General features: G+C 66.1%; 1 protein-coding gene and 1 pseudogene across 2 annotated transcripts; both read left to right on the top strand.

Moving 5' to 3' along the window:
* Positions 1-464: 464 nt before the first annotated feature.
* ADAM8 (ADAM metallopeptidase domain 8) lies at positions 465-14,376 on the top strand (the record flags this gene model as incomplete). Its single annotated transcript, XM_082673582.1, has 26 exons — positions 465-760; positions 1,684-1,749; positions 2,449-2,543; positions 3,699-3,802; positions 4,662-4,738; positions 4,897-4,975; positions 5,072-5,148; positions 5,313-5,496; positions 5,806-5,868; positions 5,947-6,015; positions 6,315-6,484; positions 6,581-6,662; positions 6,969-7,117; positions 7,229-7,406; positions 7,664-7,753; positions 7,841-8,030; positions 8,126-8,207; positions 8,514-8,676; positions 9,112-9,189; positions 9,814-9,898; positions 10,477-10,693; positions 11,217-11,403; positions 11,864-11,929; positions 12,109-12,162; positions 13,445-13,522; positions 13,871-14,376. The coding sequence occupies 26 exons, from the start codon at positions 465-467 to the stop codon at positions 13,919-13,921; spliced, it is 3,030 nt and encodes a 1,009-aa protein (XP_082529708.1). The 3' UTR covers positions 13,922-14,376.
* A 258-nt stretch (positions 14,377-14,634) lies between these two features.
* LOC309834326 (sperm flagellar protein 1-like) lies at positions 14,635-19,517 on the top strand (annotated as a pseudogene). The gene is made up of 5 exons: positions 14,635-14,773; positions 15,391-15,507; positions 16,462-16,575; positions 17,369-17,520; positions 19,428-19,517. The product of its transcript is annotated as a sperm flagellar protein 1-like (transcript).
* Positions 19,518-19,974: the final 457 nt, after the last annotated feature.

Here is a 19,974-nt window from a genome sequence, read left to right as displayed (position 1 = left end):
CAGTCACCAAGGTGCCAGGTGGGGGCAAGGTCTGGGCCTGATGTCCACACCTGTCCCTGTGAAGTGGGGCTGGGCTCCCTGGGGTCAGCAGGAACCCCTCACGGCAGGCAGGGCGTTGCTCCAGGCAGCAGGGGGCAGCACAGCCCCTTGTCCCGAGGCTGGAGCAGCTTGTGGGGTGAGTCACCGACACGCCCACTGAGGATGGAAGAGCTGCCTGGGGCGGCGGCTGAGGCTGTGGCCTCTGTCCTGTTAGGCCCAGCCTTGTCCGGCCCCTCCCGATGGGCAGTGGGTGGCACGGCCAGCCCCAGGTGTGGCCTGCGGTGAATACCTTTGTGCTGCTCTGCCCCCCTCCCAGCCACCCTACCCTTTCCCTGCAGAATTCCACGTGGGTCGTTTTCAAAATTCAGTTCGGACCGCCTGCTCCAGGTGTTCCCCGCCCACCCACCCCCACCCCGCTCTGGCAGATGAGGAACGACAGGGTTCCCCTAGGGGCAGGGGTCGGGCAGCTCCCAACCCCGCTGTTGCCCTGTGGAGGGGGCACCCTGAGCTGGGGGCCTGGACTCAAGCCACAAACTGCTTCCTCTTCTAAGCTGCAGTGCGTGCGGGTGCACCCAAAATGCCACAGTCCGGGGTTCTGCAGCACAGGCTCTGAGCAGAGGCGCCCACTGGCCCTCCCACCTGGCCCGAGGCCCAGAAGCCCTGCGTCCCTGTCCTGGGCTCTGGGCTCGGCATTGGGCTTTCCTGAAGGAGACACCTCCGGGTTGCAGGCGTTGACAGCGGGAGGGGAGCGCCCTGTGGGCTTGGGGAGGGGTTCTCTGTGGTGGGGGGGCTCTGCGGGCCCACGTTGGTCCTGTAGGTGGGGTGGGGGAGGGGTTCTCTGTGATAGGGGGGCTCTGCGGCCCACATTGATCCTGTAGGTAGGGTTGGGGAGGGGTTCTCTGTGGCGGGGGGGCTCTGCGGGCCCACGTTGGCCCTGTAGGTGGGGTGGGGGAGGGGTTCTCTGTGGCGGGGGGGCTCTGCGGGCCCACGTTGGTCCTGTAGGTGGGGTGGGGGAGGGGTTCTTTGTGGCGGGGGGGCTCTGCGGGCCCACGTTGGTCCTGTAGGTGGGGGGGAGGGGTTCTCTGGGGTAGGGGGCTCTGCGGGCCCACGTTGGTCCTGTAGGTGGGGGGGAGGGGTTCTCTGGGGTAGGGGACTCTGCGGGCCCACGTTGGTCCTGTAGGTGGGGTGGGGGTGCCGGTGCTGAGCCCCTGCTGCCGAGTTCCCTGTTGAGGTCTGGGCAGCAGAGCGTGTAGTCCCAGCAGCTGGGGTTTTTGCCCAAATAGGGACACGTAGCCTTTGAACTTCTGCTATCAGATAACACGCAATATCAAAAAAGAGAAGTAAAATGGTCAGGAGGATTTGGGGTGGTTCACACGCATCGTTGTGTGAAACACGGTCACGTATGGGCTCAGGGACACAAGCTGCCTGTGCCCCTTGCTCACTGTGGCCCTGGGGGCTTCTGTCACCCACGCCCGAGATACCCCAAAGTGTGTGCAAAGCCCTCCTGCCTTGTTTTCCTTTTTCTGCTGTTCACTTTGGGGGAAATCATGGGCCTTTGAACTTTGACCTCTGGTCTGGACCCACTGAGGGCACCACACCCTTTCACCTGAGACCTTGACACGCTCTGATGTCCTGCCTTCCCAGGGGCACGTTCAGAGTGAGGCTGGGGTGCCACCGGCCAGCTCAGCTGCAAGAAGCCTGGATCCCCAGGTACCAGGCCAGAGTGGAGTGGTCCCAGCCTGCAGGGCAGGGCAGGGCGGGCAGAAACTGGGGGCTGGGGGCAGCAGCGGGCAGGCAGCTGCAGACTTTGGCCCATAGCGACCGCATCCCAGGGCTGTCCACTGGGCCTCCACATCCGCCCTCTCCACAGAGCAGGGTCTGCTCCCTGAGCCAGGTGGCTGCCCGGCACCTGGCCAGCGGCCCCACCTGTGTGCTCCCCTTGCCCAGTCTCCCCAGTGAGGCCTCAGGAGCCTGGGAGCAGGGCTGCTGGAGCTTGCGCACGCCTCACACGCAGCAGGGCCTCCGCTCCCACCCCCACCCCCGGCGGGGCCCCCCCGGGCAGCCCCAGCCTGTTTCCTCACCTGCATGGGGGATGCAATTGCAGGAGTGGCCCAGGTTAGTCTGTCCACCTGCCCTGCTTAATTCAGTCCACGTTGACAAAACTGTGTGCTGAACACTGGATACAGGACACTGTCCAGGAGCCCCAGGGGACCAGAAGGAGACCGGGGAGGCGGGGTGGGGGCGGGACCGCGCCCTCAGGTGCCCAGGCCCGGCCCTTCCCGGCCCCGAGGGGCTGATTGGCCGCGGGCAGGGGGCTGGTCGCTGGGGCAGGGCGGGGCGCGAGGGCAAGAGCCTCAGAGGCGAGGGCAGGACCAGAGCCAGCCTGAGCACGGAGCACCTTCTCCCCAGCCCCCCGGAACCGTGGGTTCGGATCCGGACCCCGCCCGCACCGCCCACCATGCACGGCCTCGGGCTCCTGCTGCTTGCTGCGCTGTGGCTACAGGGTGAGTGCTGGGCGTCTGGCTCTGGCTGGTCCGGTCGCCTGGCCCCCTGCTCCCTGCGCGGGGCTCTGGGCTGGTCTCTGGGATTCGGCGGCGCACAGGTGGCCAGTCGGTGGGGAGGCCCTGGGCGGTGCACACACGGAAACTTCAAAAGGGAAGTGCGTGGGGAAACGGCCACCTGGGCGTTTTCTGCGTTGGAGGTGGGGACCGGCTGGGACAGAACAGGGTGGAGGACCTGGCTGCTTCGGCCCCATTCCGGGGCTTCGGGAGGATTGCCCACCTCCACGGGGAGCCCCCAGCTTGGCGGGGAGGGGAGGACCGAGGAGCAGTGGCCTGGAGCCGAGGGGTTGGGGGCACCCCAGGGGGTTGTTTTGCCACATGGGGGCCTGCCTCTCCTCTGGGGGAGCTGACTGTGCTGCTGGCCTTGGCCCCCACCCTAGCTCCTGAGAGCCTCCTGGGGTTCGGGGGGGAGGGCACTTACGGGGCAGGCCCTCTGCACGGCCTTCACTCCGGGAGGTTTGCCAGATAGCCATTATGGAGACACAACCATTAACACCTTGAAAGAAGGAGAAAAGAGTCACCTGGGGAGTAGGTCTCCATCTCTGGGCCTGGGCTGGGTCCCTGCTGTCTGTTGCTGGATACGGGGCAGCTTCTAGATCTGGGCTGGGTGAACCCTGCGGAACAGGGCTGCCAGTTCCCTGTTAGATGCGGTCACGTGATTAGTTGGGATGAAAAATGTCAGCTCTAAGCGCTGGACGGGCAGACCGGCACCCCCCCCCGCACCCTCCACCCCTCCCCCCGCGTCCCCCACCCCTCCCCCTGCCCAGGGCCTGTGTGTGTCCTCGTTCTGAGGGGGAGGGGGCATCCGGGTCACCCCAGGGTCTGGGAGGCAGCCTGGTGGGCTCCTGGAAGGGCAGGCGCTGGGTGGGGTCTCCATGCACTGCCAGGCGCAAGTCTGCCCGACCCCACCCAGGGCAGGGGTCCTGCAGCCTCTTTCACGCAGAACCCCACTTGGGCTGGGCAGCCAGGGCTCAGAGTCTGCGGTCCCCACGCTGTCGGGCGATTCCCCAAGAGGAGGTGCCGGCGCACAGCAGGCTGGGAAGGGACCCCCAGGGCGGGAGGGTGCCCTGTGCGCCTGCTGACCCCCCTCTCCTGCAGAGGTTGCCCCCAGGGCCACCCTGCCCCACGTGGAGCAGTACGAGGTGGTGAGGCCCCAGCGCCTGCCAGCACCCCGCACCCGCCGAGCCCTGCCCTTCCACTTGGTAAGCCTGGGCGGGAGGCTGGCCTGGGGGTCCCTCCCTGGCCCCTCAGAGCCCGTTTCTGTCTGTGAGCAGGGTGATAGCTCCCCGTGTGCCCAGCGAGCTGTGAGGGGCCGCCTTCCTCCCTCCCCGCCCCCCCCCCCGGGCCTCACCTTCTTCTTCCATCCTGCCCACCCTTGGGCAGGGCCACAGCCGCCCCGCCTCGGGGTGGGGGGTGCCAGCCGGGCCGCCCTGTCTTCCTTTCAGGAGCTCCGCCGGCCGCGGCCACTCCCCAGTTTCACTCCAGCGATTAGTCAGACTCCTCCAAGACTGAGGGGATGGCTCAGCAGGGCGCTAGCTTACGCCTCTCGGGCATTTGGGGCTGGGCTGGGACTCCCCGGGGCGCCTGGGGGCACTCCTGAGACCTGAAGCGTGTGCGCCTGCAGGTGCCCAAGTGTGTGTTGAGGACAGCCCCGTCCTGACCTCAGGGTGCGGGCACAGCGCACGGTGTCCTAGGGGTCAGCTGCGGCTGGGGGCGCCCCGCCAGTCGGGCCCTGGGCTGGAAGGGGCGGGGCCTCGCAGGGGCGGGTCACCTCTGCTGCCTGGGTTCTAAGGCTGCCTGTCAGGGGCTGTGTCCCCCCCTCCCCTTGTTTCCCGGTAAGGGGCATTCTTCTTCTCCCCGTGTGGACTTGTGAGGAAACCACCAAGGCCTGAGGCACCCGAGGCGGTTCTGGGTGGAGCTCCCCACCTGCCCACTGCCTCCGGTTCGACCCGAGGCCCCACCTCCCCCTACTGGCCCTGTGCTACCCACCCCCAGGTTTGAGGTGGGCGTGGCTGGGGCAGGGCCCCTCTCTCTGGACCCCTCCCTTTTCTCCCGGCTCAGGGCCTGTACCCGGAGAGTGTGAGCTACGTCCTGGGGGCCCGAGGGCACACCTTCACCCTGCACCTTCGGAAGAACAGGTGAGCAGGGGCCTAAGCCTGCAGCCTGCTCCCATCCCTGCCCCCGACACACCTGTGTCCTGGGCATACAGCTCCCTGGCCCAGCCTCTCCTCCACACCAAAGGTGGCTTCTGGGGCAGGCAGGCGGGGCCCAGAGCATCACGGGGGCTCTTTTCCAGGGACCTGGTGGGCTCGGGCTACGTGGAGACCTACACGGCCGCCGATGGCTCCCAGGTGACAGAGCGGCTACTGAGGCAGGTGTGGCCCCCGAGTGACCCCCACCCCCAAGGCTGGCCGTGGCGGTGTGGGGAGCGCGGGCACTGGCGGCGGAGCCCTCACACCCTCCTCCCACAGGACCACTGCTTCTACCAGGGCAACGTGGAGGGGCACCAGGGATCCGCTGCCAGCCTCAGCACCTGTGCCGGCCTCAGGTGGGTGCTGCCGACCAGGCGGGGTGCATCAGGACATCAGGGCCCAGCACTGTCTCACTCTCCAGCGAAGTGAACTGAGGCCAAGAAGGGAGGGATGGGCCGGGGGCACCTGCTGCCCTGGGGTCCCTCGCTAACTCAGAGCCATGGGCTTCCCTCTGCCTCAGGGGCTTCTTCCAGGCCGGCTCCACCATCCACCTGATCGAGCCCCTGGATGGGGGCGGGGAAGAGGGGCAACACGCACTGTACCAGGCACAGCACCTGCAGCAGAAGGCCGGCACCTGCGGGGTCAACGACAGCAGCCTGGAGACCATCCTGGGGCCGCGGGTCTCGGCGGCCCTCAGGCCCCGGGTGAGGGGAGGCCCTGCCCGCTGCTTCCGCGTCCGCTTGGCCCCATGCATCCCCAGACTCCTGAATGCCCTGCGAAGCGGGGGTGCTGCCTGCCGCCCCCGTGGCTGGGGTGGGCCTGGGCCTGGCTGCGCGCTGGCCGCAGAGCCAGCTCCTTAGTCTGTGCCAGAGCCCCCCCCCAGCTCCCACCAAGGCTCCCCCAGCGCTGTGGGGCCAGCTCCGGGGCCTGGAGATGCTCCGTGTGCGCAGACGGGCTGAGGACAGGCGGACTGTGGCTGGGTGGTTGACCGGCTTCTTGTCCCTACTCCTCAGAACTGGCCAGTGCCCCGAGAGACCCGCTACGTGGAGCTGTTCGTGGTCACGGACAGCACAGAGGTGCCGGGGGCGGGGGCGGGGGTTGGGGTGGGTGCAGGTGGGCCGACAGGCTGCAGCTGAGGGTCTACTGTCCTCCAGTTCCAGCGGTTGGGGAGCAGAGAGGCTGTGCGCCAGCGGATGCTGGAGGTGGTCAACCACGTGGACAAGGTGGGGGCCGCTTCGCTCTGGGGGCTTCCTCTCAGCAGGGGCTGCTGGGACCCCGCGGCAGCACACACCCAGCCCAACAGAAACCCTGGTTGTAGAGGCCTGTTGGGGCACCTGGAGAGGAGGAGAGGGCTGGCCATGGGGGGCGCCCGGCTGCCAGTAGAACCATCTGCCAGGTGATGGGGGGGCTAGGACTCTGCCCTCGTGACCTGTCCCATCGCAGCGGACGCTGGGGGGACCTCTGGCCCTTGGCTGGCCTCACCGTTGGAACCTGACCCTCGGGGCTCCCTGCCCTCTGGCAGCTTTATCAGGAGCTCAATTTCCGCGTGGTGCTTGTGGGCCTGGAGATGTGGAACGGTGGGGACAAGATTCACGTCAGCACCCAGGCCGACACCACACTGAACAACTTCCTGTCCTGGCGGGTGCGAGACCTGGCGGGGCGGCACCTGCACGACAACGCGCAGCTCATCACGTGAGTGGGCGGAGGGCCACCTGTCGCCAGGACGAGGGAGCCCCCAGGGGAGGCGGGTTCCGAGTGTCCACGTGCAGACACTGCTCTCTTTCCCAGCGGGGTCGACTTCGCAGGGACCACCGTGGGACTGGCCAGGGTGTCCTCCATGTGCTCCCAGGGCTCGGGGGCTGTGAACCAGGTGCGGGGGATCCAGCTGGGTTTGCTGGACAGAGGCTGGAGCTGGCCACTGGGGGTGGGGGGGAAGGGAGTGGGGATCAGAGCTTGAGCTGGGGCCTGCGAGGGGGGGCCTCAGGACTCAGGTCCACCTGCTGGTCCCTACGCTGCCCCGGACACCTGAGCAGCTGCCTCTTCCGAAGGATGCACTGACGCTTTAGGTTTGAAGAAGTGATGCTGGCAGGAGGCACCGCCGAGCCCCTCAGCCTGCTGGGGGCGGGCGGGGGACTGGCCACCAGAGTGACCCCAGCCAGCATGGCCCCTCCTGTAGGACCACAGCCCGAACCCCGTCGGCGTGGCGAGCACCATGGCCCACGAGATGGGCCACAACCTGGGCATGGACCACGACGAGAACATCCAGGACTGCTACTGCGCAGTGCCACGGAACGGCGGCGGCTGCGTGATGGCGGCCAGCATCGGGTGAGGCTTGGCCCCAGCCAGCCCGCCCGAGGGCCTCCCGCCCAGCAGGGGTGTCCCAGGGCACGGGCGGCTGCCCCCCCCTTCTGATGACAGGGACTCCCCTCCCCGCAGCTCCAGCTTCCCCAGAAAGTTCAGCCACTGCAGCCGGGCTGACCTGGAGACGTTCGTGGAGAAGCCCCAGACGGCCTGCCTGGTAGACGCCCCGGACCCCGACCGGCTGGTGGGCGGCCCCGTGTGTGGGAACCGGTTCCTGGAGCGTGGGGAGCAGTGCGACTGCGGCGCCCCCCAGGTACAGGGCCGGGCCCCGCCACCACCCTCTGCTTTCTGCCCGCTGCCCACATGGGGGGCCGGTCCCCATCCACAGGCTGGGGCGACCGTTCCTGACCCCCAGGCGCCCTGCGCACGCACAGCGACACCTCCTGTCCTCTGGTACCAAAACGACTGGCAGGGCTCGTGGCGGGGAGTGACCAGACCACCCGAGGGAAGGGCCTGGGGCCAGCCCAGCGTGCAGCCCGCTCAGACCTTCGCTGTTGCCCCCGCCCCCAGGACTGTCAGAACCGCTGCTGCAATGCCAGCACCTGCCTGCTGGCCAAGGGGGCTGAGTGTGCCCACGGCAGCTGCTGCCACGAGTGCAGGGTGAGCCTGGGGTTCTGGGGCACAGCAGCAGGCGTGGGTGTTCGGGCGCCTCCTGTTCCCTGGGTGAGCTCGGCTCTGCTGAACCAGGTGAAGCCGGCCGGAGAGCCGTGCCGCCCTGCAAAGGACCAGTGTGACCTCGGGGAGTACTGCGACGGCCGGCAGCCCATGTGTCCCGAGGACGCCTTCTGGGAGAACGGCACGCCCTGCCCGGGGGGCTACTGCTACAACGGGGCCTGCCCCACGGTGGCCCAGAGGTGCCGGGACTTGTGGGGGCCAGGTGAGGCGGGCATGGGCCCTGGTCATGGGCCCCTCAGGACTGCCAGGGTGGCTGCTGGTCCTGAGTCGGAGCGCTGACCTGCTCCTGCCCCGCAGGCGCTCGGGTTGCCACGGAGACGTGCTACAGCTACAGCATCTCCACAGGATGCAAGGGCAGTATCCCCCTGGACTTTGGCAGGTGAGCGTCCTCCCGTGGCCCGACTTCCCTGGGTCCAGGGCACGGAATGTTTCCACCAAGAGAGTCCTCTGCACAAAGGAGTCCGGGAGCTGAGTCAGGAGCCTCTCCGGGGGCCTACCTGGCCCTGCAGGACCCCCAGGCCAGAGCATGCTGCCTTTTGGGAGAGTGGGTCACTGTGGCTGGGCCGTGGACCCCTGCGGGTGGACCCAGGGCCTCACCCACAGCTCCTGGTGCGCTGAGCACGGTTGTGAGCACCGCGCAGGGGTCCCCGCGGAGCTGGCTCCACGCACGTCCCTCTGTCCTCAGGGTCAACAGGTGTGGCACTCTGTTCTGTGAGGGGGGGCAGAAGCCCCCGGAGCGGAGTTCCTGCACCCTCACCTCCTCCTCGGGTGCTTGCCAGGCTCTCGTCCAGGACAGCAGCAGCGCGTACGAGCCAGTGCCGGAAGGCACCAAGTGTGGTGAGGAGCAGGTGGGCCGGACGCGCCTCGGTTGGGCTGCTGGACCCCAGGGCGAGCTGCTGGGGCCCAGAGCAGGGCGGTGGCGGCTGGAGGAGGGCTCTGTTCTGGGGAGAAACTCGGAAGGCGCATGGGGGGTGCGGGAGAAGACCCTTCTCAGTTAATGGGTTTGAAGACTATTTGTCCTGCAAGCCCTCTGGGGATGGGCGGGACCAGTCCTCTGTGGCCCTGGTGGCAGCAGAAGGCTGGCCGGGCAGTGCCTCTCCCCGTGGCCAAGGCCGGCCAGTAGATGGGCTGCGGGCGAGGCCACCGGGGGTGTGAAGGCTGTGGCCTGCCTCTCCGAAGCCCAGACACAGGTTTTGGGTCCGCTCTGGTTGATGGTGGAGAGCTGGGGTGCTTCAAGCAGGGGTCTAGACTGGCTGCCTACGGAGACCCCCACTGCCCTCCAGGTTTGCTGGAAAGGCTTCTGCCAGGACCTCCATGTCTACAGATCCAGAAACTGCTCTGCCCGGTGTAGCAACCATGGGGTACGTGGGTCCAGGGGATGGCCTGCCACCAGCCCTTTGGGCTTGAAAGACGCTCAGGCTGTGCTGAGGTTAGCCCAGACAAACAGAGGGCAGAGGCTGGTGCCCTGGGGCTGTGCCAGGAGCCTGCTGAGGCCTCCTGAGGCTGGAACTGACAGGGATCTGGGCGTCCCGTGTAGACACGGAAGCCCAGGTTAGTCACAGTGCTGGTGGACACGTGGGCCAGGCCGGTCTGATGTGAAGTGTCCTATTCTGAGCTCTTAGTAACCTGTGCTATGACGCTGGGGAGGTCAGAGCTCTGAGGGCTTGAAACCGGGGGGCCTGGGGCAGTGCCCTCCCGTGTCCCCGTCTCAGGAGGACAGCCTGCCCCAAAGTTGTCCTGCCCGTCCTGCGGCGATGCCTGCTTTGCTCAGAAAGTCCGCAGCGTCCCGTCAGAGCCATCCTCCCTCACCCGGGGAGGGGCTGCTGCCGTCAGCACATCTGACGAAACCTGGGTGGTGGCAGTCCCGGACCCCTAGCTTGTCCTCTGTCAGTAGGGGCCCCAGCAGAGCAGACGGCGCCTCAGTGGGCACTGGGCGGTGCGGCAGGTGGGGGTCTGGAGACCCTGATGCCTTGGTCGTCCCCCAGGTGTGCAACCACAAGGACCAGTGCCACTGCCACCCGGGCTGGGCCCCGCCCTACTGCGCAGAGCTGCTGTCCACCGTGCGCACAGGTAGGCAGGGCCTGCCCCGCCCTGCGCCTTCACACACCTTCGCAAGCCCAGGGGATCTGGCTGCGGGTCCTGCCTTTTCTCAGGCCACCTGGGAGGGGCCGAGAAGGAGGCTGTGTGCCCCTAAACCGTGAGGGGCATGTTGAAGATGTGGCCTTGCAGCCCCCGGCATCTGGACCCCAGGATCCCGAGTCCCCACCTCAGCCCTACAGGAGAAGGGGGGCCCGTCCCAGAGGGAGGGCTGCAGGGGCAACGAGGGACAGCACCAGCTCCTTGCTGGGTGCTCAGCCCCGTCCTGGGCCCGGGAACCTCGGGGCCTCCCACCCCCACAAGTGTCTTCCTCCCCAGCGGTCAGGCCTACAGGGCCGGGCCTGGCCGCACCCACATCACTGAGGGCCTGGGGCTGCCCACCACCAAGCCCTCCAGCTGGTCCCCTGAGAGCCCAGAGTGCTGGCGTCATGTACCGGTTCTCAGGGCCAAGGATCCTCAGGTGGCCCTGGCCTTCGCAGGGGGCCCAGGGCTCAGGGCTGTTGCCGTGGCCAAGGAGGGGGCGCCTTCCTCAGGCCCCTCCTTGGCCCCAGGCTGGCCTGGACATGCGCTAAGCTGCCCGCGGGCCCTCCCAGCCCCTGCTGCCTCGAGGCACATCTGGCCCTGGTGGCACCTGGCCTCCTGTGTCCCCACAGCGTCCCGGAGACGCCTGGTGGGCGTGCTGGTGCCTGTGGCGCTCCTGGTGCCTGTGGCGCTGACCCTGGCAGGCGTGGTCATCTACCGCAAAGCCTGGCGCCCCGTCCGAAGGAGGTGAGTGAGCTCTGGGCTTGCAGGGCGTCAGCGTGTGTGCACAGAGCGAGTCGCCTGCTCGCACTGCTGGAGGGGGAGAACGCGCTCTGGGCCCCCTGCCTTCGCTGACACGGGAGCAGGTGTGGGTCATGGTGACAGGTTGGTGATATGGAAACTCAGAGAGGACCCCATCTCCCCCTTGCACCCCACCGCCCTCGGTGGACAGTGCGCTCTGAGTCTGCCCTGGGCTCTGGGTGTCCCCGGTGCCCACTCTGGGGGGACCTCGACCCCCACGCTGGCCGCAGCAGGACACACTTGCCCAGTGGCCTCCAAGTACCTCCTGCGGGCCCACCTGGACCCCAGAGTCAATGGGGACACGTGAGGCTGCCTCTCCCTCTGCGCGCAGCTGTCACTGGCGCACCCCGACGGGCAGCTGCAGCTGAGTGGGCCTCTGGCCAGGCCAGGGTTCCCACGCCCAGGAGCCCCAAGTCCCTGGGCTGAATCCTGAGGCCAGGAAGCACGGACCCATCTTATTTCTCCCCAGGAATGTGGCGCCCAAGACGGCCATGGGGCTCTCCAACCCCCTGTTCCACGAGGGGCACAGGACACCAGTGAAGGGCAGGGCCCCGGCTCCCGCCAGGGGGCCCCCAGAGCCGGGCCCTTCCTCCCACCCCAGCCAGCCACCCAAACCCACGGCTTCCGCAGTGACCCCTAAGTGGCCACCTCCTGCTGTAAGCACTAGGCATCCCCAACGGGTTCCCCAGGCCACCCCCAAAGCTCAGGCCAGGATGCAGTACCCAGTGGCTTAGAGTGGCCACCACGCCCGCCATTTAGAGGCAGAACGAGGCTTTAGGACGCGTGGTCTGAGGACCCGCAGGAGCTGGTGACAGAATTGAATCTGAGGCTCGAGGCCTCTGCAAAGTCCACCTCGGGGCGGTTTTCAGGCCCAGACGCCCTTGCTGCCATGCAGCACCTCTGTGCGTCCCCAGGGCTGTGGGAAGGGAGCATAACTCAGGGCCCTGCCCAGTGGTGGGGCAGGATGGCGCCCCCTGTGCACACACGGGCCTGTGTTCTTCCCACTCTGGGAGGGGCCGGAACCTTGGGTCCTCATCTGGGTGGGGGCAGCTCCGAAGCCAGGGCTCCCTGGAGGTGGCTGCCCTGAGACCCAGGCTCACGGCCGGCTTCCTGCAGCCTCCAGCCGCTATGTCCAGCCCACCGTCCCCAGTTCCTGTGTATACCCAGCAGGTCCCAGGCCAGGTGAGTGGGGGGCTGGCAGAGGGGCCGTCGAGGTGGCATAGAGCAGATCCTGGGAGGTGGAGGGTCTGGGGCTGGCTTTGGTGGGCCAGGGACCCTCGGGTGGTGGCCACTGCACCCTCAGGGGCCGACATGAACTGAACCCAGGGGAACTGGGGTCCTGACCTCTCCTCCCCTCCCAGCAGCTCACACCTGCTCCTCCCACCAAGCCCCTCCCGGGGCTGAAGGCCAAGCAGGTGAGAGGACCCCCGGGGGAGGGGCACAGGGGTGTGTGGGGCTGTGGGCTCCATCGTTGTGCTCCCTTTGGTTTGAGGCTTCAGGGGTTTGGGAAGGGTCTCTCCCAAATGTGAGTCACTGCCGCCCCAGCAAGCCCCCTGCCTTTGGGCTCACTCGGGAGGCCCTCCTGCCTGTCCTGAGGTCTGGCCCTGGTGGGTCCCGTTCTTTGCTGGGAGCCCCGTGGGTACTGCCGAGGGTCCTGCGCACCTCTGGACAGGCACACGCACCGCCCGGCAGGCGGGGAGGTCACCTGCTCTGGCGAATTGTGAGGCAGGGAGACCCAGGCTCCTCTGTCCGCCCACCAGGAGCCTGGGGGGCCCGAGGCAGCCTGTCCGCCGCCGGTGTGGAGTCATCACTGGGTTGCATGGTGTCCGCAGGGCTCTGAATCTCAGTAGGGCCCGTCTTCCCTTAGCGGTTAATGTCGTGGGGGTGCTTGGAGCAACGCCCGGCTGGTTACTTCCTAAACTGACCCGCGGTGCCTCTGTGGGTGGATCTCACCTACCACAGCCATTACTGTGGCATTTGCTTAACGGAGATCCTCTACTTTTTGCTTTTTATTTTGAATTAATTTTAGAGTTACAACGAAGTTACAAAAATAGTCCGTAAAAAAGTCTTAGGAGGGGTTTTGACAGGCCAGACAGGGAAGGGGGTGGGCAGAGAGATTTCTGGCCACGGAACTGGTGGCAGCCAGGGAATTGTGCTGGGGGAGAAGAGGGCAGGCGACTTCTGCCCCTCTGCTCAGCAGGGACCTTCTCGGTGTGCTGGGCCCACCCTGTCCCTCTGGCGCTGGAATGAGCTGCCTGGGCTGAGCAGGGCCTCTGCTGGAGGCCTTCCGTCTCCACTCCAGCCCTGGCCCCGGGAAAGCTGAGATGCAAACAAATGCAAATTCTAGTAGTGGATCCTTTGCTTTAGAGCTTCCGAAGACCCCCACTCTGGCAATTTAAGAGCTTTTCCTGGGTCATGTTGGGGGAGGGGGGAGGGGGGAGTTGAGGGAAGAGGGCAGGGCAGTGAGATAAGCCGATGGGCCCAGGAATGGGGGCCTGCCACATCTGGGTTTCATTCGGGGCAGTGGCAGCTGTGGGTGGGGAGGGGGTTGGGGGCACTTTTCTGTAGAGAGCTCAGCGAAGAGAAACATGCAGGCCGGTCTGGAGCAGAGCAGAGCACCCAGGGAACTTTCTAGAAGGAGCTGGGAAGCTGGCGCCCTGGCCCAGCTGGCTATCAGCTGTGTCTGCCTCCTTCCAGGTCGTCAAGCCAACCTGCACTCCACCGATGCCACCCATCAAGCCCAGGGCCGGAGGGGCCCAGCCTGGACCCACTAAGGTGAGGCCCTCACACACAGGGCAGTGCCCAGCTGGCTGCCTGGGGCACAGCCCTGAGAGGGTGTAACATCCGCCCTCTACTCTGTCAGAGGACTTTTCAGTGCTTGCCGCTTCTTCCAGCTGTTACTGTGTCTTTTTCTCCACTAGTGTTAAGTACAGAAGTCTATTCTTGATAAAGCATCAGCTGTTAATACCCAGGCTGTCTCCACTCGGCTCTGAGCTCTGAGCACAGTCATATCGTTGGATGAACTGAGGATCCAAATTTTAAGAAAAGTAAATGGAAATTAGATTCAGTTGTGCTCTTCGTAGCAGATGGTTTTTAATGTCAGTTCTTTCTTCCTTTTCCAAGGGAGTTGTTGCCCCAAAGGTTGCTCTGAAACCCCCCGTCCAGAGGAGGTGATGGGGCCCGAGCTCAAAGCACCCTGGGGGGCATCTGTGCACCTGTCTGGACGTTACCTGTGATCATGTGACCTCGCCACCAGCACCGACAGACCAGCTGCCTGGCCCCAGGCCCTCCGTCCCCCTCCCTGAGGGCTGGGTCCACTGTGAAAAGTCCTAGCGGAAGAGCCAACTCCTCATGGCTAAGGTCACTCTTCAGCACCCCACGGTCACAGCCCAGGCCCTCTCCGCCCAGGACTCCGTGGTCGGGCCCTCGGCTGCTGTCCTGACCTCAGGAACGGGGGCCAGGCCAGTGCCTCCTCACCCACGTGTGTCTCCCTACTGCCCCTGGTGTCTTGTCTGGGTCTCTGGAAACCTCAGATGCACATTCAGTAGGGCTGAAAACTTTAATGAAGTTTTTGTGTTCTACGATTAAATTATTGATCAAATTCTAAATGACGGGAGATGGGTGGAAAATGTTGCATGCGAAACAATGTGGAATTTATAAGATTTAAGAGTCCAATGCTTGTTAAAATAAAACTTTCCCCTTCTTTTCTTCTGAGACTTTATCGTAAGCCCTCTTCTGCTTAAACTAAGCAGCTCGGTCCGCCCGCGCGGAGCGGGCCGCCAGCACCCAAGGTGGCCGGCGCCCCTCCCCTTCCGACCCCGCTCCGGTCTCCCGGCAGCGGCCCCGCCCTTCCGCCGCCGTCTCCTGGCTCCACGGTGGGCACCGGCATGCTGGGCGCCGCCAGGCCGAGCCACCCCGGCCGCCGCTGCTGCCCGGCGCCCTCCGTGGCCTCAGAGACGCCTGGCTGGACGCACTGCCGCTCAGCCGCCGCAAAGCGCCACCTGGCCCGGGACTTCAGCGACGGCGGTGAGGGCGGGGCGGCGGCCACGACGGGGCCGGGGGCCGGGGTGACCGCCGGTTGTCCAGGCCGCAGGGCCGCCGCCCGTCAGGCGGTTCCTGGCGCTCTCTGCTCAGGGGAAGAGCGCAGCGGTCATCCCTCCCGGCCAGCAGGAGCCCCGAAGGAGATGTGCCGCTAGTCGGGACGGCCAGGCAAGGGCCTCGGCCCCGGAAGGGTCCCCGCTCTCCGGACTCCCTGCAAAATGCAGACGACCCCAGGGGCAGGGCGTGAGGGACCTCTGGAAGGAGTGGGCAGGACGTGGGAGGGGCGTTGCCTCGATGGCCCCAGAAGGAGGAGGAATGCGGCAAAGCGAGCGGCCAGTTCTGTGTTCAACCTGGCCACGGGAATTCTTCCTGTCCCCGGACCCCGCGTTCCCTGGGGGAGGATGCAGCAGACTGGGGTCCTCCTAGCAGCTCCTCTGACACCACGGGCTCTCACAGCCCCCTCCCCTGGGGCGCCCACACCCTGCGGGTGCTCCCCGGAACTTCTCTCCGTCCTCATCCACCTCGGAGGCCCTGGATGACTGATGATTTAAGGAATCCAAGGGCTCTTAGCTCACCTCGCGCCCCTGCCCGCTCCACCCCAGTGATGCTGGCCGAGATTGTGAAGCTCTTCCACCCCCGGCTTGTGGACCTGCACAACTATATCCCCACCTGCAACGCGAACCAGGAGCTCGGCAGCTGGAGCATTCTCAACAGGCGGGCCTTCGCGGCAGGATTTCCGCCCCCGCCTTCTCTGCTGGGGCCCCACTCCTCACTCTCCAAGGCCGTCCTGGACGGCAGCCTCCCCACAGCCCCTCCCAGCCCCTGGGACAACTTTTCAGGCTGTGTCCCTGCTGTGGGTCTCCCTGACACTGTCCAGTCCAACCGGGGGCTCCTGGGGGCCCCCCGCCAAGAGGACAGCACTGGTCAGCTCGACACCCGCTTACGGGGCACCAGCCTTGCCCTCTGACTGCGTGACCACAGCTCTCGCTCAGCCGCCCGCCCGCCAACAGTTCTGGGTGACAGGCTCTGCTCAGGCCCAGCAGACACAGCAGTACGTGGGCCCCTGCCTTCGTGGGGCTGTACGTCTGTGGGGAAGACAGATAAATGAAGAGATGGGACCAGTGTCAGCTGTGACAAGTCACATGAGGGACAACAAGGCAGAACCCATGAGGCAGTGACAGTGAACAGAGTGGGGCTGCAGTGGGGAGGGGATGTCACCAAGGGTCCTCGGAGCACACTGCCTGTGGGGGGGGACTTATTCTGAGGAGAGAGGGGACTTTGCGGGAGGGGGAGGAGGGGTGGGCTGCCCCCACCCCCAGAGGCGAGAGGACGGCAGCTGCAGGCGGACGTGGGGAGAGGCCAGGCTCTGAGCACTTTGGAGGTGAGCTAGGAGGACTTCTGCCCAGAACAGAGGAGACTCAGGCAAGAGGATGCGTCCTCCGCAGAGTCTCTGGGACACTTATCGGGGAGGTGGTGGCCCAGGCTGGGACTCACCTGGCCTGAAGGCACAGGGCACCATGTGTCCTGTGACCCCTGATGGGGTGGCCGGGAACGAGACGGCCACGGGTCTCTGTGGGTCCCGGGCCCTCTGCACGGAGGCGAGCCAGCCCTGCCGCCCGGCTCTGCAGGGCGGTCTGCTCTGAGGGCTGTACCCTGCTTCCTCTGTGGGAAAGTCCTCCACAAGCTGGGTTTCTGTGTCTTGGAGGAGGAGATCCGCAAGGTGGTGGCCACCACGCCTGGGGCCATCGAGCCAGTCTTGTGTGCAGTGAGGGGTAAGGTGGAGGCGGGTGAGGACCCGCCCGGCAGGGCTGGACGTGTGGGTGCCGTCGTACAGCCTTGGAACTGGCTGAGAGTAAAACCAGGAAATAGGTGGGGATGAAGCCGCGGGTCCCCACGGCCCCGGGGCCCAGGCTGCAGTGAAGTCTGGGTCCCCACGGCCCCTTCCAGCCTGACCTGTCTGCTTCCCTTTTCAGAAGCGCTCAGGCCCAGCGTCCCCCAGTGAGCCCCTCCCTGCTCCCTGTCTGTGACTGGGAGACCCAGGCAGGCCTCTTGTCGGCGACAGGAGCAGAGTCAGCCCCTCCTGCCGGTCTCCCTGCACAACGTTTGAACCCTCTGCCAGGGTTCAAACCCTTGGACCCAGGAGCCTCCAGTGGCGACACTGACAGACCACGGGTGGGGCTCACCGCCTCTGCACACGCTGGTAATGGCCAACCGCCCCCCCCCCAACAAGTGGGCACCCCCGGGCCCTGTCCACTGGCCGTGCGGGGTGGCCGTCGTTCAATGGTCACCTCTCCAAACGGGGAAGCCATTCAGAGGCACCGAGGGCTGCGCCTGGGCACCACGTTAGGCCTGACTGTGCCCCCGTGGCGCTGTGTGGGCTGAGCCCACCACCCCACCACGCCCCTGTGTGCCCCTCTCCCAGCCGGAGGCCCTGAGCTGGCGGTCGGCTTATCTCGCAGGCCTGCCGAGCCCCTCAGCGCCCTCCGGGGCGGAGACCCTTGGGAGTCAGAGGGCTCCAGAGGAGATGGGCTGCTGGGCACACAGAGGGTGGGCCCCATCTCGAGCCCTCTGTGCCCCCAGCCCCACCTCCGCTGGCCCGCGGGCCGAAGGCCCCGGGTTTGCCTTTCAGTCGGGGCCCAGCTGGCGAGCCCTGGCAGCTCCTGGACCCTGGGCTGCAGCAGCTGCTGGAGGAGGAGCAGCAGGTGCTGGGCGTGCTGCAGGAGGCAGTCAAGGTACAGGCCTGGGCGCCCCCAAGCAGCCCGGACTGGTGTGCGGCGAGGTGGCGGGGGGCAGGCGGGGCCCCTGACTGGGACCCACGTTTAGGTGGGTTATTTAAATACAGGACGTTCCGAAGATACCTAGAAGCTCCCATCCCCACGGACTGACCACCCAGCTTCACCAGTTATCAAAGCCTGGGGCCCACGAGCCAGGGGCTGCAGACTCACAGGCGATGCCACCGGATGTGCTGGACAGCAGCCCAGGGGCCATGGGGCCAGGTCAGGGAGCAGAGGCACATCCCTAAGGTGCACACCTGGTTCTGGGACGCAGCCTGGCTCTGGGGGCGCAGCCTCTTCCCCTCTCTCTCACCAAGGGTCTCCAGCATTCCTGGGTTCAGGAGGTGCTCAGGTCCCTTCACTGCCGCACAGCGACCACTGCGTGCTCCCCCAGCACCCTGGGAGCACAGGCTGCATCTTTGGACCCAAGACAGTGGGGGGGTGGGGTGGCTGTGCAGGCTGAACATGTCGGGCCTCAGGGTCCGAGGGGTTGTCAGGAATTGTGATGACAGCACGGTTCCCGAGGGCTGCGCGGATCTCCACTCAGTTTTCTTAAGGAAGCAGGAAAGTGGTGTCATCGCGTGGTTTGCGTGTGTTGGAGAGCAGAGAGGAAGCCATGGTAGGGACGAAGCTGCTCTCTCGCGCCCATGGCCGTGGCTCTGGCCCCTGGGCTAACACAGGGGGCCCTGGCCTCCGTGGGCCCTTGAATAACATGGGTTTGAATGGCGTGTGTGTTTTTCAGTAGATATGCACCACGGCGCTGCGCTGTGTGTGCTGCAGACCCAGGGTGCGGGACTGAACGTAAAGCTGTAGGCGGGTTATTGGCTGTGCGGGGGGGTGCTGTTTGGCACCTCTAACATCCCGCTGCCACTCCTCGCCGCGTTGTTCAGCTGCCAACTGTGTTTTATTTTATGAAACCCAGAGGGGAAAACAGTTCACCTGCCACTTAAGATAGTGACACAGTTAAGTGCCCTTCCCGTGACTGTCACTGATGTAAGACAAAGCAGGTGGGGGGAGGGCCGTGGAGGGGCCTGGATGTGCCAGGCCGGAGCCTCCCGCGTGGACTGAAATTAGAACTGGACACGCTCAATCGGCATGCTGCCTCGGGACGCCCCTGGCCTTCACAGCTTGTCACTGGGGAGAGGTGTGGCCAGGCCGCATGGGGCGGGGGCACGCTGGGCCTGCTGGTGCACCCTGTCCAGGGTCCTCGGAGGGGTCTGTCTGCTAAGAGGCCGACGCCCTGCCTCGGCCAGCTGGAGCCATCTGTCCTTGGACACAGCATCTAGGGGGCAGATGAGCTTTTCGAAACATTCTCTTTTTCACCTGCTTGAGAGAGGCGGGCTCTGTGTTCCCAGCAAGGGAGGCTTGCGCCGTGGCCTCCCTTGGAAGGAGGCTCAGCAGGGCCAGCGGCTGCACTGGAGGCAGGACCGCTGAGCAGGGGCGCTGAGTAGGGGCGACCGTCGGTCTTCACGGGAGCGTCTTCTTGGCTGTTTCCCTTCAGAAGTGAGCCCTGCACATGGCGCTGCACCATCAGCAGGCGTGCTCCAAGGACCTGCCCGGGGCCGGGCAGGGGCTGCAGAGCGGATAGGCCGGGAGGCTCCCAGTCTCAGCCCGTGGCTGGCAGGACCCAGGAGTAGGCTGGACGGGATGGGGGAGGGAAGCCAGCCCGTCCCTCTCGTGTCCTGCCCTCCATCACCCTGGGTCCCTCAGGCTCATTTCGGGGACCCACATCGTCTCCGTCCAGGGTGCCCCACTCGAGGGCCTTTGGTCTGACCACTGGCTGTGTGGCCTTGTAGCCCAGGGCTGAAGCTGCCCAGCTCCAGAGGGTGGACACGTGTCCCTCAGGGACGTGTGTTTTCCTGCAGGTCCTGCAGATGAAGGCGGCCAGACTGGAGCACCTGCTGAAGCTGAAGGACCAGCGAATTGGAGCTCGTGCAAGAGACCAGCCCCGGTGACAGAGGGACTCCCAGGGCCAGAGGGGCCACGCTCCCCGTCCACCAGACTCGGACTTTGAACCCACACGGAATCCCCCCAGACCAGGTGCTTCCGGGTGTGGCCGCACACCGTCCAGCAGGCTCAGAGCGCCGCGGGGGCCCGAGCGAATGTGTCCACAAGCATGAGGCCTGGACCCGTCCCGGCTGCGCGTCTCAGGGCTCCCGGCCGGTGTGGCTCCCCTGCGCCCAAGACTGGTTTGGACGTGAAGACTTGGGTCCGATTCCCCGGAGGCCCTAAGCTGTCCCGTCATCACTGTGTCTGTGAATGTGGAGGGTCTGCGGTGTGCTGTGTGCCGTGGGGGCCCGGGGGCGGCAGCGTTGCTTGTCAGCTCACCTGAAGTCCCCGAGGACCCCGGAGGAAAAGCTCGCTGGGAGGTCGTGTGCCCTGAAGAGAGCCTGTGGGGACCGGCAGAGCCTC

This window comes from Grampus griseus, assembly GCF_964374135.1.
Source record: "Grampus griseus genome assembly, chromosome: 16".
Classification (NCBI taxonomy): Eukaryota; Metazoa; Chordata; class Mammalia; order Artiodactyla; family Delphinidae; genus Grampus; species Grampus griseus.
The sequence above is the reverse complement of the archived record's forward strand: the minus strand, read 5'-3'. Positions and strand labels throughout refer to the sequence as shown.